This window comes from Chenopodium album, chromosome 1, assembly GCF_948465745.1.
Source record: "Chenopodium album chromosome 1, dcCheAlbu1.1, whole genome shotgun sequence".
Taxonomy (NCBI): Eukaryota; Viridiplantae; Streptophyta; class Magnoliopsida; order Caryophyllales; family Amaranthaceae; genus Chenopodium; species Chenopodium album.
This window is the reverse complement of record NC_137834.1, coordinates 86,443,718-86,460,396: the sequence shown is the minus strand read 5'-3', so window position 1 is coordinate 86,460,396 and position 16,679 is coordinate 86,443,718. Positions and strand designations below refer to the sequence as shown.

The 16,679-nt window shown below is 32.5% G+C and overlaps 2 protein-coding genes across 2 annotated transcripts; one reads left to right on the top strand and one right to left on the bottom strand.

The window, feature by feature from the left end:
* Positions 1 to 1,245: 1,245 nt before the first annotated feature.
* On the bottom strand, positions 1,246 to 2,334 carry LOC145560291 (heavy metal-associated isoprenylated plant protein 27-like). Its single transcript, XM_081621551.1, has 2 exons — positions 2,248 to 2,334; positions 1,246 to 1,656 (listed from the first exon to the last, which is right to left on the bottom strand). The coding sequence occupies exons 1-2, from the start codon at positions 2,326 to 2,328 to the stop codon at positions 1,258 to 1,260; spliced, it is 480 nt and encodes a 159-aa protein (XP_081477677.1). The 5' UTR covers positions 2,329 to 2,334; the 3' UTR covers positions 1,246 to 1,257.
* Positions 2,335 to 4,215: 1,881 nt separating this feature from the next.
* Positions 4,216 to 11,887, top strand: LOC145560281 (protein FREE1-like). Its single transcript, XM_081621541.1, has 10 exons — positions 4,216 to 5,303; positions 5,682 to 5,768; positions 5,863 to 5,994; positions 7,727 to 7,852; positions 9,608 to 9,673; positions 9,781 to 9,891; positions 10,213 to 10,305; positions 11,042 to 11,075; positions 11,265 to 11,335; positions 11,484 to 11,887. Exons 1-10 carry the CDS (start codon positions 4,488 to 4,490, stop codon positions 11,559 to 11,561), a joined length of 1,614 nt encoding a protein of 537 aa, XP_081477667.1. The 5' UTR covers positions 4,216 to 4,487; the 3' UTR covers positions 11,562 to 11,887.
* Positions 11,888 to 16,679: the final 4,792 nt, after the last annotated feature.

Sequence of the window (16,679 nt, the reverse complement as noted above, 5' to 3'; positions counted from 1 at the left end):
TTGTTTGATACAATCATTAAAGATCGAGGTTATTTAATTGTTGGAGTCTTGAGGTGAACTTTAAATTTTACTCGGTAATATAATTTGAGTGATTATGCAAAGCGAATTGACTTGACATGACATAAATTCTCATAAAAATCAATGAATCTGAAATAGAATATACTATCATGATTCTTTACAAGTACTCGTTAAGCAAGAATTGTGGTAGTATTCTTGGAGTTGCTTCTTGTTTGGTATGTGCTAGTATGTACAAGACTTCATCTTCGTGTACTAGGGAAAATTAATCATTTGAGAAATTCATCGAAAACTCAAAATATGTTTAGTTATGGAATTTGTGGTCAAGATTGATTTAATTGTTTATTTGATTCCATTTTTTTGGAGCGGAGAAAGCAAAAAAAAAGAACAAATAATATAAACGTGATTTAATTTCAAAAGTACCACCACAAAACTTTACCAACTAAAATTTTTCCCGCCAAAGCTATTTTTGACATCATCATTTTTTTCTCTATTCTTTTTTCTACTAAGTTCTAAAACTAAATAATTACAATATGTCTTTCAAAATTAATAAATAAGATTATAATTACACTATTTCGAATAAAAAATATTGACAACTATTTTTTTTTTTTTGAATAAAATATTGACAACTATTTTAAACAAATAAAATCTACGTAGTATTTAAACCGTGCAACACATGGGATTAATCTAGTAGTCTTACATTGCAATTTTGTTTAATTTTGTGAAAAAAATCTACATCAACATTTTATAGTTATAATATACTCGTTTTTTACATGCAGAGTTAGGAATTTTGAGTTTATTCATATTACAGCTTCACGTAATTATAAGTTTAATTTTCACATTGTAAAATACCTCATAGGTTGAACAATGTGAATCCATTATCACGAGAGCTTGTTATATACATCTGGGTATACCGTACACCCATAAATGTTTTGTTTTTATTTTGACAATTGTTTATTATTTAATCATCAAATTAAATGAAGAGCAAAAAATAACCTTGAGTTAGTTAGGTGTACGGTACACCAGGGTATATATAACAAATTCTATAATATTCCAATGTAAAATAAAAAAAAAGGCAACCCTACACTAAATACACATTGGAGATCTTATAGACTTCTAATGAAAACAATAATACATGTCAACACAAAATAAATCAAAATTCCTAAACAATGTGCATATGTGTTACACGCAAAACTTGATTGTGTTCCACAACATAAAATTTCAAGCTACATACACGTACAATCACATAATCGCACAAGCATTAGGATTCTCATCACTAAAAGCAGTTGTATACTTGACCTCAGTAGGGCTCTCAAGCGCCATAACAACAACTTCGGGGTCTGTAAGCTCAGGGTTCCGCACATAACCAGGTGGAGCCTTTTTGTCATAAACTCCAGGTGCATATGGGTGGACTAAGTGTTCAACAACATCGTATGGTACGTATGGCCAAAACTCTGCTTTTTTCCCAGTTCGATGCTTGACCCGATTCAAGACCTTATTTGGATCAACATAGCCCATAACTGTAAGTTTATGTAACTTGGGATCCACATCCACTTGGGTAACTCCTTTCATGCCTTCTACACTCTTCTTCACTTTTCTCTCACATCCTTCACAATCTATCCTTACCTTTATCTCCACAGTCTAAAATATATAGTATAACGATAATCATTAAAGTCAATCTAAAAAATCCAATGATTATTTATACTTAGGTCATGAAAATGTATTTTTTACACATGTATCTAAATTAGATATAGATCTTAAGATAAAAGATTAAATAAATTAAAAATCGTCAGAAAATTGAATAACAACTTGCGAGAAACATAAAATGATGATTTACCGCGTAATTTTTACCTAATCTAACCATAAATTTGCTACTTGATTTGCGAAATGCAAAAACATGGTCCATCACTCTCTAAACTCTAATGTACCCAATACGATAAGAACAGTCCTCTTAAAACTTTCTAAGTTTTCCTATAGCAACACAGTTATTAAATGTATCAACGACATCTATCACAAGTTCTTAATACCAAAGCATTTTGCTTGTGCAAAAGACATTGTGGCTAGCAAATAAATAATACAGAGGATCTTTAATCTATAGGCCATTTGAAAATATATAATCGACGGACACTACACTATCAAGTACTATCAACGTAACTATTAATTCTGATATCCAAATAGAGAGGCTAAAGTGATCTGAGCAATGACGAAAAAACAACGAGAGTAAATACATACCTTGAAGGGTTTCCTTGTGATCTTGTGATGATGAGCCAAAACCCATTCCCAGCACTCGAATAAATAGTCCAATGCTCTCATCTCATTCACACTTATCGATGACTAATTAGCTTGAAACTTAGTATAAAGTAATTTAGCTTGAAATTTGCTAGTGCCACTCAAATTTGCTAAGCTGAAATTTTGTGAGTTTAAGGTTTACAAGTTTACCTCAAAAAAATAAGTGCAGTATTAGTTTTAGCTCCCAGATGTAGAAAGTTGACGAACCTTCTAGTTCAGCTCAATAATACTGTATTGCTATAATTGACTTTGAGACTTTATGCCCTTCTTGTAATTTTGTTCATTCCTATCCAAATCCAAATAGTGGTTATACTCTTAAATAGACCCGCTTTATACTAATTTATTGTGTACTACTTATAATAAAGATATTGTGGTCGTTTTATTAATTTTTTAAAAAAGGTCACTATGTTAAAATAATGGTCATTATGTTAAAATAAAAGTCACTGTGTTTTATAAAGGTCATAAGAGATAAATTTTTTTTAATGAAAATTTTAAAATACTGGTTAATATGAATAATATAAGTCATTAGGTTAAAATTAGGATCATAACATCATACTTCAGATTTGCAACAACATTAAAAATCACACAAATTTTATTTAAGGTTACTAGGTTAAAATTAAGGTTACTATATTTAATATTAGGGTCATTATGTTCAATACAAAGCCAGTTACGCATATGTAGAACTTTGGGTCCACAATAATATTGTTGTGAACCAGACTCATACAAGTTTTTCTAGGTTATACGTGTCAAAATTTGTCACTGGTTCGTATAGGCGGATGTACTATGCTTATGGTATATCCGTTTCACCAAAAAAAAAAAAAAAAAAAAAACCCCGAAGAGAACATATTATAAAAATGTAAAGTCCTTTACATTTCCACTTCAAACCATAAAAATGTTGAGATAACAATTGTCGAGTCCCGAGAGTGAGGGATAGCTCAAGTGGTTAGAGCCCCCCCCTCCCGATTCCAAGAGATCTTCGGATCGATTCTCATTCCCCGCCCTTGTGGCTCTAAATATATATATAATTGTCGAGTCCCTGGCAGAGCCACATGCTCAATTCTATCTTAAATACTAGTAGTATTACTTTCCTGTTCTTTAATATTGCAACATAAAAATAAGACATGGATTTTAAGAAAAATAGAGGAAATGTAGATAGGGGGAGGAGAAAGAAAGAGAGAAAACATGTAAAAATAGGAAAAATATTGTAATATTTGTGAAACTTTTTAAAATGAAAGTTGTTGTACGATCTTTTTTCTGTGTGGCTGGCCACAACGTGTGGTCGAAGTTACTTATTTAGAAGCTACTTAATCGGTCAAAGGTTACTTAGGGCATGTTCTCATTGACTGAACTCAGCTGAGCTGAGCTGAACTGAACTGAATTGAAATGAATTTTTTATAAGAGAAGGAAATTAAGAGCTGAACTGAACTGAACTGAACTGAACTGAACTGAAATGAATCTTTTATAAGAGAAGGAAATTAGGAACTGAGCTGAACTGAACTGAACTGAATTTCAACGTAAGAGAACAAACCCTTATTCTGGAGTTACTCAGTCGGTTAGCACACTTTCGTCGGGGTTACATATTTAGGGGTTATTACTTAATCAGTCGATGATTACTCATTCTGGGGTTACTCAGTCGGTTAGCGTATGTTCTACTTCGCATGTAAGAGTAACCTCTGATCGACCAAGTACCCCCTGAATAAGTAATCAATAATCGAGTAACTTTTAATTGATTAAGTAACCTCAGAATAGGTAAACCTGAATAATAAATAAAATAACAGACTATACGGATGTGGGCATGTGGCTAGACACATAAAATTTTTTTTATGATTGTCGTAATATTTGTGAAACGAAAAAACAGTATATTATGGAGTAAGAAATTGCAAATTTGAACCCAACGCGGAGATTCTTGTCAGTTGGCGGGTGTCGGTTGGCGGAACGAAATTACCAGAACCACCATCTCCTCCTTCCTTTCCCTTACGCTCAAGTCTTCTTCTTTCTCTCTCCTCCCTCAACTCTCTTTTATCATCTTCCTGCACTTTTTCATCCTTCTTTCTTCTTCCTCACTCCAATTCCCAATTCCCAAATCCCAATCGAATTCTCTCTCCTCAATTTCCCTCAATCACCCACCCAAAACCCCTTTATCAATTCCCAATCCTTCAATCCCATCAACAAATTCAACAATCATGTATCAAAACATAGGTGACACTGCCACCAATTCATTCTACCCCCATCAATTTCATCAACCCCCTTTTCAAAACCCTAACCCTAATCCCAATCCAATTGTTGATCCTTACGCCAATCAATGGCCTCAATCTTCCGCTTCAGCTCCTCCTCTTTCTTCTTCGTATGCCCCACCTTCCGATTACCCTAACTTCCCTCCTCCTTATGCTCCGCCAAGTTCCGATTATGTTCTAAATTCTGCCCCAACTGCTCCTCCTTCTTACCCTCCAAACCCTAATCCCCAATTCCCTCCCCTTTCTTCGAATTTCCCCTATGATCATAATCAACCTCCGTATTACCCTTATGATCATAATCAAGCTGCCCCCATTTCGAATTTGAATCCGAATTCATCGTTTTCGGCTCCTCAGTACTCGTCCCCGCCGAGTTATGACGATGGTGGTGTGAAATTTGATCGTTGGGGTGGGGTTGGGGAGCAGGAGCAGGGGGGTTATAGCTCGCAGGGGTATGATGATGATGGGGTTTATAGATATGAGGGTGGGAAGGTGGAGCCTTACGGAGCTCGAGGAACGGCTGGGTTTTCGGGGTCAGCTTCGCAGGTTATGTTTGATGATTATGGACGGCCTATTAATGTTTCAAATGGTAATGACAGTGGGAATAGAAGTAGGAGTGATCAGGGTGGAATGAAGGCGGCGCCAAAGGTGGTGAAGGCAGTTCCGAAGGTGGATGTTGAGGAGGATGTTAAGGGTGGAGTGCAAAAGTTTCGTGTCAAGGTATTGGCCGAGGGTTATGGGCAGAATGATTTGGATGTTTTATGCCAGGTATAGTTTTAGCTTAATTGTTTTCTTCATTGCTGTTTTGGATGGTTTTTGTTCTATGTATTTGCATATATACTTTGGGTATACATGTTTTAGTATATTTTCAATGTGAATGATTTGTGTTCTTGTGAAATGAAGCATGATGATATGGTAATAATTCAGCTACTTCGTTTATGATTGGAATTAGAAACATATAGGTTTCATCCTTGTGATTTAGTTTTGGCACAATTGAGTGATGAACATTGTTGAAAGCTTGACACTTTGGGGCCCAAAACACCCCATCGTCTATTTTGTATGCATAGTGATCTTTGGTGGTAGCCATATTCTTTTGGATGTATAATCTTAGCTTTTTGTGACAACTTGATTTTCATGGTAAAACAGATTGGTTTGGATGGGATTCGAATGCTTGATCCTGCTACAGGTCGGACGCTGAGAATTTATCCTTTTGAAACATTGACTAGATGGGAGGTATGATGGTTGCATTAATGTAAATTGAAGAAGGTTTTATTTTGATTTGCTTTACAATATGTTATTCAAACCTTCTGGTTCCTCTACTCTGTAGGTCTTGGATTCCTACATATTTGCATTTTGGGCCAAAATGCCTGTTGACATTGAACCAAAACGCATAAGGATTAAGTCGAGCAGCTATACCACTAATACAATTTTGGATACAGTTACAGCAGCTAGTGTGCAGGTTAGTGACATTTATGTTGTATCGTATTATGATGCTCTCATAGATTTATGTAGTTCACCTGTGTTCTTGGAACTTTTGATTACGTATGATATTATTTATTAGACTATTACTGTTCTGGTTATTGTGAAGCCTCTTGCATGTTTCTACATATAGCGTTGATGCCTTTTTCCAATGGTCTATTTCCTAGCATTGTATTTTCTTCCTTCCAAGACCTTCCTGTACAGGTTTAATTTAATGTACTGGCGTACAGATGTATAATTTGGCCTGCACAGATGTTATATGGCATGTAGTTTTGTTTGTCTTTGCATTGCATCAAGTGATTTATATGGGCTATGATGTGGGAAATTATAAGATATAGTAGATGGTAATCATGATTTCTTGTTAGTTATGAAACTCTTTCAGGTGTGTACTTCCATTATTGCACAGTTTTGGTAGCCTGTTATTATGGAAAACGGTAGTATAGAATACTGAAATTGTGACGTCTTTCATACTAGTATAATTTAATCTCATATTAAATGAATCTTTAATTTTTCCCAAAATGATACTTCTTTTTCCCTTTCTTCCTTTAAAATAGAGATGGGGTGAACTGTTATCGAATTAAGAATGGTTGCCTGTCAAAACCAAAAAAACAAAAAAAAAAAAAAAAAGAAAGAAAGATTGGTTGCTGGCAAGTGGCAATGATATATGACCTTATACAGTTATACACTTTGGATATTGATTGGATTGTATGCCTTCTTGCTTTTCCTTTTGCCTGACAGCATCCATCCCTCACTCTGGCAACTTTCTACTGTATGAGGGGCTTCTGTTGTAGATATATGCAATGTTGCCTATTTTGAGGGGTGATTGATCATGTGAGTCTTGAATGACATATGTCAGCTTATTAACTCTTAAATAGACCTGAATTGTGAACCATTAATATTAGAGACACTATGGTTGTTTTATAATAAAAAAAAGTTTATTATGTTAAAATAAAGGTTGTTAAGATAAAAGTCATTTGTTATTATAAAGGTCATAAGAGGGGTTTATTTATTTATTTTATATATACTGGTCAATAATCTCAATATAAATAATAAAGGTCACTATGTTCAACATATTGTCGTACTTCATATTCACTATAATATTAAAGGTCACACAAATTTTAATAAAGTTTACTAATCTTACTATCTAAAAATTAGGGTTACTATGTTAAAATTAGGGTCACTATATTCAAAATACAGAAAATTATGCGTGTATGGATCCCAAGTCCAAGTTTTTTCGATGTTAGCTAAATTAAGACATCATGCGTGTCCATACATTTGAATTGTATTCAACTTGGGTCTTGTGGTAATTATTGTGATGAATGCTGAATATTTTTAAAGTGACTTTTAGTTGTGTATATCTCAACACTACAGTTGTCATTTCTCCAAGGAGTTAATCAGTTTTCAGTACTTATCTGTGAATATGTATGATATTTTATTTCCTAAATGGTGTGTCCCTTTATCAGTTTCCAATTTTGAGATGATGTCGTCATGTTTAACTTTTTAGATTAACCTTATCAACTATTCAGATCTGTAGACATACTCAACACCTTTTCCCCAATTCAAGTATATAGATTCGGGCCTGTATTTTACCTCTTAATTTGATGATTTTTCTAATTTTTTTTTTTTTAAAGCTGTGTGTCACATAATTATACAGTAGGATTGTCTTAGTTGCTCATTATTTTCTACTTATTTATGCAAACTTGTTGACACAGCTCAAGGAGATTGGTGAAAGAAAAGATTCCAGCTCATCCAAGGTCTCTGAACAGCTTGCTGAGAGGAAGAAAGGTTTTGACTGGATGAACTTGATCAAACCTGCCAATGAGGAGAAAGATTACTGGGTTAGTCATTTCTTTTTTTCCTGTAGAACTGAGTAGCGTAATGATGATATTTTTTAAGTTTTTTCTTGGTCTGTTTACAACAGTACGATTACAAAAATTTTAGATATCCATCATGCATCCCTTGAAATGCAATTTACCTTTTATTTTTCCCCTACTTGTAAAGTAGGTTTTGCAACCAAAAGAAAGGAAAAAAAAAAAAGAAGGGGTGGGTTCTTGCAATTATATCAGATTAATTAGAACTTTGAATCTTTGATAGGTGTTTCACTCTTATTTGTTTAGTTAGAATCTTAACCAATTTACTTTACTGAACCATTGAAGAACGAGGAGAGTAGTTTGATCTATATAATCTTGTTGCATAATTTACTTCCTCCTCCCCTCCCCTCCCCACCCCTACCCCTACCCCTACGGCAGTGGCGGACCTAGAAATTTGACAATGGGGGGACAATTTCGATAATTCAACTAACATCAACCTATTTAAAAAAAAAACGGGTACACAATACAAGTAATTTGGGTTTGGTTGGAAAATAGGAATAAGGGAGTAGTCGAGTGGTATGGTTGAAATAAAACACCCCCCAAAAAAAGGAGTGATGTTACAAGGGGGATTCGAATATCATATTATCTTGTGATGTTAATTTCTTAGCAAACATTTGCCGAAGATGCTCGCTGCAGTCCGTGACTCGTGGTCGCGTGGGTGGTGGTTCGTGCCTCGTGGTTGGGAAATAGGAATAAGGGAGTAGTCGAGTGGTTTGGTTAAAATAAAGAAATTTTTTATTTTTACCACCTCTAAAAAACAACTTAATTGCTTTTACCACCTCCATAAAAAAAAGTTTTATTTTATCTCCACATAAAAAAAATGAAAATTGACTTTTACCACCAATCACCGCCAACTAACGGATTTTGTCCATAAATTCGTCAGTGGGGCCTATCATGTCCACGTGTCACCATATTATTGGGTAATAAAATAAATAAATTAACAAATAAAAAAACAAAACCCAATAATATGGTGACACGTGGACATGGTATGCCCCTAACGGATTTATGGACGAAATCCGTTAGTTAGAGGTGATTGGTGGTAAAAGCCAATTTTTTTTTTTTTTTTTTTATGTGGTCGTAAAATAAAACTTTTTTTATGGAAGTTTTTTGCGGGTGGTAAAAGTCAAAATAACTTAAAATAAAACACTCAAAAAAAAAAATGAATGATGTTACAAGGGGATTCGAACCCTGATTTAGGTAAACCTGAAATTGGGCCCCTTGACATATTATTTTTAGCCCACGACCAACTTAACTAAGGCAAACTTCTTGTTTATTTTTACACTCAATTTTATATAACTATTTTTCCAGTTTTATTTTTTTTCCTAAAATTTTTTTTCCTCTGTTTTTTTTTTCCCGAAAGTGGGGGGACAATGGTCCCCCCTTGTTCCTTCATGGGTCCGCTCCTGCCCTACGGCCCTTCCTCTACTCCCTCTCTCTTTTGACATAATTATTTTCTGCCTATGACACTTACCTATGAGGCCTGATTCTCTTTGTCAGCGGTCATTGTTTTAAAACAACTTTTTTCAGGCTCATAGTTTATCCTTGAATTGGAATGGGAATAAGGGTGTAATAGGATAGAAAATTTGCTCTCAGTGTTCAATTTTCTCACTTTTATGTGCATGAAACTTGAGCTTACCATCCATATGCTAATCAGGAAAGCCTGTATTAGTGTTAAGTCCTAGATTTGTATTTTTAAAATGTTGTCAACCTTGTACATAATAGGTACCTGATGAAGCAGTCAACAAATGTACTTCCTGCGGCACAAACTTTAATGCCTTTGTTCGAAAGGTTTGTGTTTTCAGCTTTTATGATTATGATTCAATTCAAGCGTCGACATTTTCATGATTTTAACTTGTGTTTTCATGTTTTTTTTTTTCGTTCTATACCTACCATAGCATCACTGCAGAAATTGTGGTGAGATTTTCTGTGACAAATGTACTCAAGGAAGAACTCCTCTTACAACAGATGACCAGGCTCCACCAGTTCGAGTTTGTGATCGTTGCATGGTATAGTCAAGTGCTCATTTTCTTTAAATGCTAGCTTTGCTGCGTAATTAAGACTTTTAATTCAGTAGTCAGTAGTGTTTGAAGTGTAGTCACCACGTTATTTATATACTCGCTGTTTCTGATAGATATCTAAGCTACCCATTTGTAACAAGTTTAGTAGTACCTTTTAAAATCCATTTTCCACTTTATTTGAAATGTGATGTATTTTGATGTTTATCATTTTTTTCAGAACTGAATCTTCTCTGTTATCTGACTGAAGTGTATTTTTATTTTCTGTATATAGACTCATGTACTTGTTACCTGATGTTTGATTTGTTACAGGCAGAAGTCACCCAAAGGCTTACCAATTCCAGGGAGGCTGCTGATAGAAGTGGCTCATTGCTAAGTCACGAGGATTTGGCTAAAAAACTTAAGGTGACTTCTATCATTCTATGTCTATATCTTACTTTTTGTGCTGTGTTTTGATAATATCACAAATTTGTGTTTGAGGCAAATATTTATGCTGTTCTCTTCAATGAATCGCTGTGACACTATCTAGCTTCTTAAAATGTTGCCCATTCTATACTTTCTGAGTACCACTTGAGTCATTTTTAGTGTTTTTTCTTTTTTTTTTTTTTTTTTGCTAGCTGGATTACTTTGAAGTTTCAACATAATCAACAACTAAACTGATGAGAAAATCTAGCTAGTTGTATGGTTTTTTAGTTTATTTTCTCATGTAATGGTGCCCATCTTTATCTTTGTTGGCCACTTATCTGGTGACAATAATGTCGTAACTTATAATGGACCCAAATATGGAATATACTAATTAGGGGTCTGACCCTGGGCCTATTGTGGCTGTGTCTGAATACATAAACATATACTTAGTTGTCCTAGCAGTGAAGCATAGGCTCTGCAACGTGTCTGCATTGAGTGATATCTTGCTTTTGTAATTTATTACTTCATACAGTATAAAGCAGCACCTGTCTTGGCTACTAACTCTTTGATCAATAGCTTCCATAGTTATGCACCTTTTGGATAGTTCATGCTTCTCGTACTGGATGTTTATTCTATTCTAGTTCTTGTGGAACATATCTCAAGTGTAGTAATACTGTGATAGATATGATCATATGAATGGAATACTGACAGTTGCCCACATTATTGATTTGATCAGGAGGAGATGAGCAGAAATTCGAAGTTATCAGCAGGTATTCATAGTTTTTAACTTTCCATTTTAAAATTAATTTTAGAAGGGAGTTTTTCACTAGGAAATCTGAAGATGGTTAGATATTCCTAAATTATAACAAAACTTAAATGCCTCAGCTTATACCTGGTACATTCATTATTTTAAAATCTTACTCCGTGTATTGTATATGACTAATTTGGGACATGAACAGGTTTAATGTCTGAAGGGTCTCAGTCACGGATGAGAGATGTTGCCTGTCCTACATGCACAGTCCACCTGCAGGTTTGTAATTACATTTTCTTTATCAGGGCTACTGCACGTGATAATTAATCTTAGTTTACCTTTCATTAGCTTTCTATTTTGGGGATCTCTGGTTGCACAATATATTTACAAAATTAGATTACAAGGAACTGATTGGATTTGGATGCAGGTTGAAGTTCCAGCATCAGGTTCAGAGACGATAGAATGCAGTGTATGTCAACATCCCTTCATGGTAAACGCCCACTGATATACGAAAGCCATTTAGACCCCCTGTAAAAACTAATATACATGCTACATATATTGTTTTGCAACAATATCACGAATTTCACGATTGTATTGATTGAAATGAGTTCCTTGTAATAAATGTTTGGTATGGGTTGCTTGTTTTTGTCCATATACAGTATTTCTTTGTTTGAAGCTTATAGTGTTGTACCATGCAAATTTAGTGTTATTTTGTTTTTTCTTACCAATGTAAATATATGATAAAGTATTCTCATATGCTTTAATTATGTACATACATTTTCATAATTTTATGAGGTTGCATTTTATGTACAAAGACAATGTTACGTGATTGCATTTTGTGTACATACATTTTCATAATTTTATATGGTTGGATTACTTGGATATACTCCTTATCAATTACTAGTTCCCAGCCAAACTGCAAATGATTTATCTTTTCCAGAGTATTTCAGTTTGAGTTGCTTTTATTTTATTTTTTTAATTTTTTTTTGAGGAAATATTTGCTATGGTTTTTATAATAGTGTACTCCTAATTTGGTCAAGTTATATTCCATTTTGTTTTATTTTCGGGTTTTGACTTATGGCCAGGCAACTAGGCAAGCCCACACTCCCTCAGTTTCCAACCACTTCGAAGGCTAGAAACTCCCCATCCTCCACACTTATTAGTTAAGATAAAAAGCTATTTCATACCCTTTTTTAAGGTCAACATGACTTAAAAGCCAACTTCAGACATCCTTCTTGTGTTGCCCAATCAAATTGGTTAAGGTAAAAGGTTAACATAAGCAAGGGTAAAGCCAGATTTAATTGAGGAAGCAGTCGGTCTAGTAAAAATACAAGGTCATGGTCTCATGGGGGTCAATTCAATAGGCGCGAGTAAGACGAAGCACCACAGAGGGCATAGCCCTTTTAGGCAGGCCCTAACTAAGCGACGTCATCCCTGAACATAAGCGGCTAAATTAGACAGCATTGTAAGCTATAATTCATACATATGATCATCTCTTTATGTGGAAATAGTTGTGGATGCATATCTTTTCTTGGATGATTTAATATGTATAGTTTGTATTTTCAAATAACTCAAGAAAAAGTTTTTTTAATACATGGGTGATGTGTCGATATGTTGTGATCAGACTACGTATTTACTAAAGAAGTAATAGTGAATGCAAATATTCTATTGAGATGTTTAGACATATTATATATTTCTCATCATCTATTTTTATATAAATATCCAAAAATATTTAACTCCAACCAAAATTTATTTTTTAATAGACAAAAGTGTTTATAAACCTTATAATATAGAATAAATAAATAATCATGGAGTAGCTTTGTGGAAAAAAAAAATTGAATCATGGAGTAGTTCGTTTTAATTGATGAGTCTGCTTGTAAAAATGTTTTGCCACTGTTCTTTATTCATCTTTGTTGAAAGACTTGTTTTTAAGTGTATACTATGATCGCTTTATTGTCGTTATCTATTACTACATAGGTCTTTTTCTTCTTGTTCTTAAGTCTCTAGATAACTAGATTAGTGATGAATGTACCAAAAAAGAATAAATTAAAAAAAAGAAAAACTTTGCAGTTTTTGACTTTTTGTACAAGGAGTTGAAGATGTGGAATCAATGAACAAATCAATCACTGGCATAATCATGTACATGCTCAAAGATAAAAGCCAATAGTTTTATTTAAGCATCATAAATCGAGACACGATTGCACAAATTATGTAGGATAATCATCATCTTTGGTTATAAAATAAACAATATTACAATATGAGTAAATATAATTTGAGAAAATGATATAAGGTGATTAGTCTTGATTATAAAATTTACAAATTATTGTTAAATGCATAAAACATTACTCCCTCCATACTTAAAATATAATAATCTTTAAGGAATTAGGGAGTATGAAGGTACTATTTAAAAAACATAAACCCAATATTATATTTAATTTTAACACGTGTATCCGAGTAATCCAACTAGACCAACTCCCGAAGTTCACAAATTTTGCAATTCTAAAATTAGAAGCAAATTATATGGGATTTTGGTTAGAAGATATATTTTTGCATTAAAATAATGAAGTAATTAGACCGTCCTTGTGAATGATGTGAGTGGTGGAAATGTTTGATTAGAATAAACCAGCTAATTAGCAGAGCTAGTTGTACTTAATTGACCAAATCAAGAATAGGTTTCTACGTGGGAAAAAAGGTCTCATCTAACCTACATATGGTATGTTTGATTTTGATAATCTCACGCAATTACAAATTTGGTTAAATGCTTAATCTACTTTAATTTATCACCAGCTAATGTGGTCGGTTTAGCCAAATCTGCATATTATGAATTGTACTGTTATATCCTAAATGTAATATTGAGAAACTGCTTAATGTAGATGTTGATTAGTCGTTATAATAGTAGATGAGATGATTGAAAGAAATTGTTGGAATAGTTATAATGGTTAGAATCGTGATGAATTAGTTCTTTATCGGTCAAATAATTTTTAATGGAGGGAGTATGTAAGTTACGTGCTAAGCGTAATCCTACACCCAATTATATATATATATATATATATATATAGGGGGAGGCTCTCGTGAGAATTTTTCTTATGTGAGAATTTTTTTTTATGTGAGAACACTCTTTATGTTCTAAATTTTTACTTGTATGTTCTAAATTTTAAATATGATGTTCTAAACTTTTCCTTAGGTGTTCTAAATTAAATCAAATGTTCTAATTTAGTATTCACATGTTCTAAACCATAAATTAATTAAGTTTAATATCATAAATTTTAAATAACTTGTTACAAAATTTTAACTTATATGTTCTAAATTTTAAAATGTGTGTTCTAAGATTTTTAATTATATGTTCCAGATTTTAAAGCGTATGTTCTATATTTTTACTCATATGTTCTAAATTTTTTACTCACACTTTCTATATTCTATATTTGTTTGTTCTAAATTTTTATTCACATGTTCATAATCTTAAATAAAATGTTCTAAATTTTACTCATATGTTTAAAATTTCATAAAGCAGATTTTATAAATTTTTAATCACTTGTTCTAATTCTTAAATCAAATGTTCTAAACATATTACTCACTTAGATGTTCTAAATTATTACTCAGATGTTCTAAATTTTAATTTCAGACGCATGTTCTAAATTTTTACTCGTATGTTCTAAACTTTTACTCACATGTTCTAAATTTAAAATCAGTTCTCATATAAGTATGAATTCTCACATATGAACCTATTCTCACCGGATCCCTCCCCTATATATATATATATATATATATATATATATATATATATATATATATGCTCTTAAAAGAACATGCATTTCAAAATACAAAGAAAAATAATATAAGAAAAAAATCATACATTTCAAATATAAACTAGTACTCCGTACAAAACATAATTTGTATATTCATTATAAGGTGAACTAAATTTAAAATTATAGAACATAGAATAATAAGTAACAATGGAGTATGATTAAATAACATGTACGCATAGTAAAACTTGAAATAAATAGTATCTGAAAGCATAATGCACGTTATGTACGTTCTCGAGTGAATAACCTAACAATTGCAAATTACTATCCAATCAAATTGAGTGGCACATACGGTATTAATTGCTTGCTGAATCAAGAAGAGTGATTTTTGGGATTTTATAATTTTTTTGGTTTAATTTGAATCTACATCAGGCTACTAGGCCTACTACTATTATATGATGAGCTGAAAATAATGTTTTGACTTTGCTAAGTCAACTTTGGCTGATAACAAATGTTGTTATTACTAATATATATATATTTTTTGAACAGACGAATATATAAGTTACAAGAGAGAATGAATATACTAATTTTTTTTTAGTGGTTTATAAATTATTGTAAGCAATTATACAAGAGTGATGATATAAATTATTGTAATTCCTTGCTGTCAATAATATACACAATTTAAAAAATATTGTAAGGTTATAAATTTATGGGCCATATAATTAAGGTATGGACGTACCGTTGTGCATAATATGATGAATCCAAATTGAACCAATTTTATCAATTGGATTATCGTCTCCATGCAAAAAGAGAAGCTTGAAAAGCAATTTTGTATGGACGTACTTTTAGACGAATGTGAATTCATGGCAATGTGATCCACAACTTTTTTTTTTGTTTTTTCGACGAATTGTGATTGGATTTCACATTATTGATCAAAAAAATGATTTCTTTTTGACTGATTATAAATCGTCGTATAATTTAAAATTTTAAGACTAAAACTCACTTTCGATTTTAGCTTTCATACTTCAAGATCTGATTTAGGACAATTTAGATAAGCGGTTTTATAAATTTACAGCTAGAATGATCTGATGATTATGATATTGGTTGAACCAAATGTATTTCGAGCTATTTGAGTTAAGTTGGACAAACCATTAAGCAAAAACTAACCTTTTTGTTACTGTACTTAATGATATTACTAAAGGTTAATCAAGACTAAATGAAAAGTTGAAAATTGATTCTCAAGCTAAGATTGGTGAAAGTCAATTAGTTTAGACTTGGTAAGTCCATATTGTAGAATACAGCAGTAAAGCATGAAAAACCAAATCAATTACTAATTACAGTATAATGGAATTCATTAAGTCGTTGCAAAATAATGTGTAAAGGATATTTAATTTCTAGAAAATCAATTAATCATACATATAATGGAACTCAAGTTGTTGTAAATAATGTGAAAAGGATCTTTAATTTTTAGAAATCTCGTCATTTTTCAGCCATTAGTTTCTTGAAAGCTAGGCCAAAATCGACCAATATAATGACAGACAATTTATTGCAAATAATGCAATTACTTCATATCTCTAGAATAATGTATACAATAGGATTATATTGTGATATACATATCCTGTAGGTAATAATAGACTCCAATACCAGTTGGATGTTGGTGTAGTGATGATATGATTGAGACTATACTTGATAGGGAGAATCCGTGTTCGATCCCCACAACAACAATTGGGAAGAGACTGGAACCTAACCACCCAAAACTGATCATCGAATTCAAATTAACTCAAAGGGTGAACCGGGTGGAACACAAAAAAAAAAAAAAAAATAAAAAAAATAATAGACCCTATATATATATATATATATATATATATATATATATATAT

Excerpts from the sequence above, each read along its gene's own strand:
- LOC145560281 (XM_081621541.1), top strand. The coding sequence starts at position 4,488 with ATGTATCAAAACATAGGTGACACTGCCACCAATTCATTCTACCCCCAT. Across the intron at positions 5,304-5,681 it reads ATTTGGATGTTTTATGCCAG|ATTGGTTTGGATGGGATTCG; the intron begins GTATAGTTTTAG and ends ATGGTAAAACAG. Across the intron at positions 10,306-11,041 it reads ATTTGGCTAAAAAACTTAAG|GAGGAGATGAGCAGAAATTC; the intron begins GTGACTTCTATC and ends TGATTTGATCAG.
- LOC145560291 (XM_081621551.1), bottom strand. The coding sequence starts at position 2,328 with ATGAGAGCATTGGACTATTTATTCGAGTGCTGGGAATGGGTTTTGGCT. Across the intron at positions 1,657-2,247 it reads TCACAAGGAAACCCTTCAAG|ACTGTGGAGATAAAGGTAAG; the intron begins GTATGTATTTAC and ends TATATATTTTAG.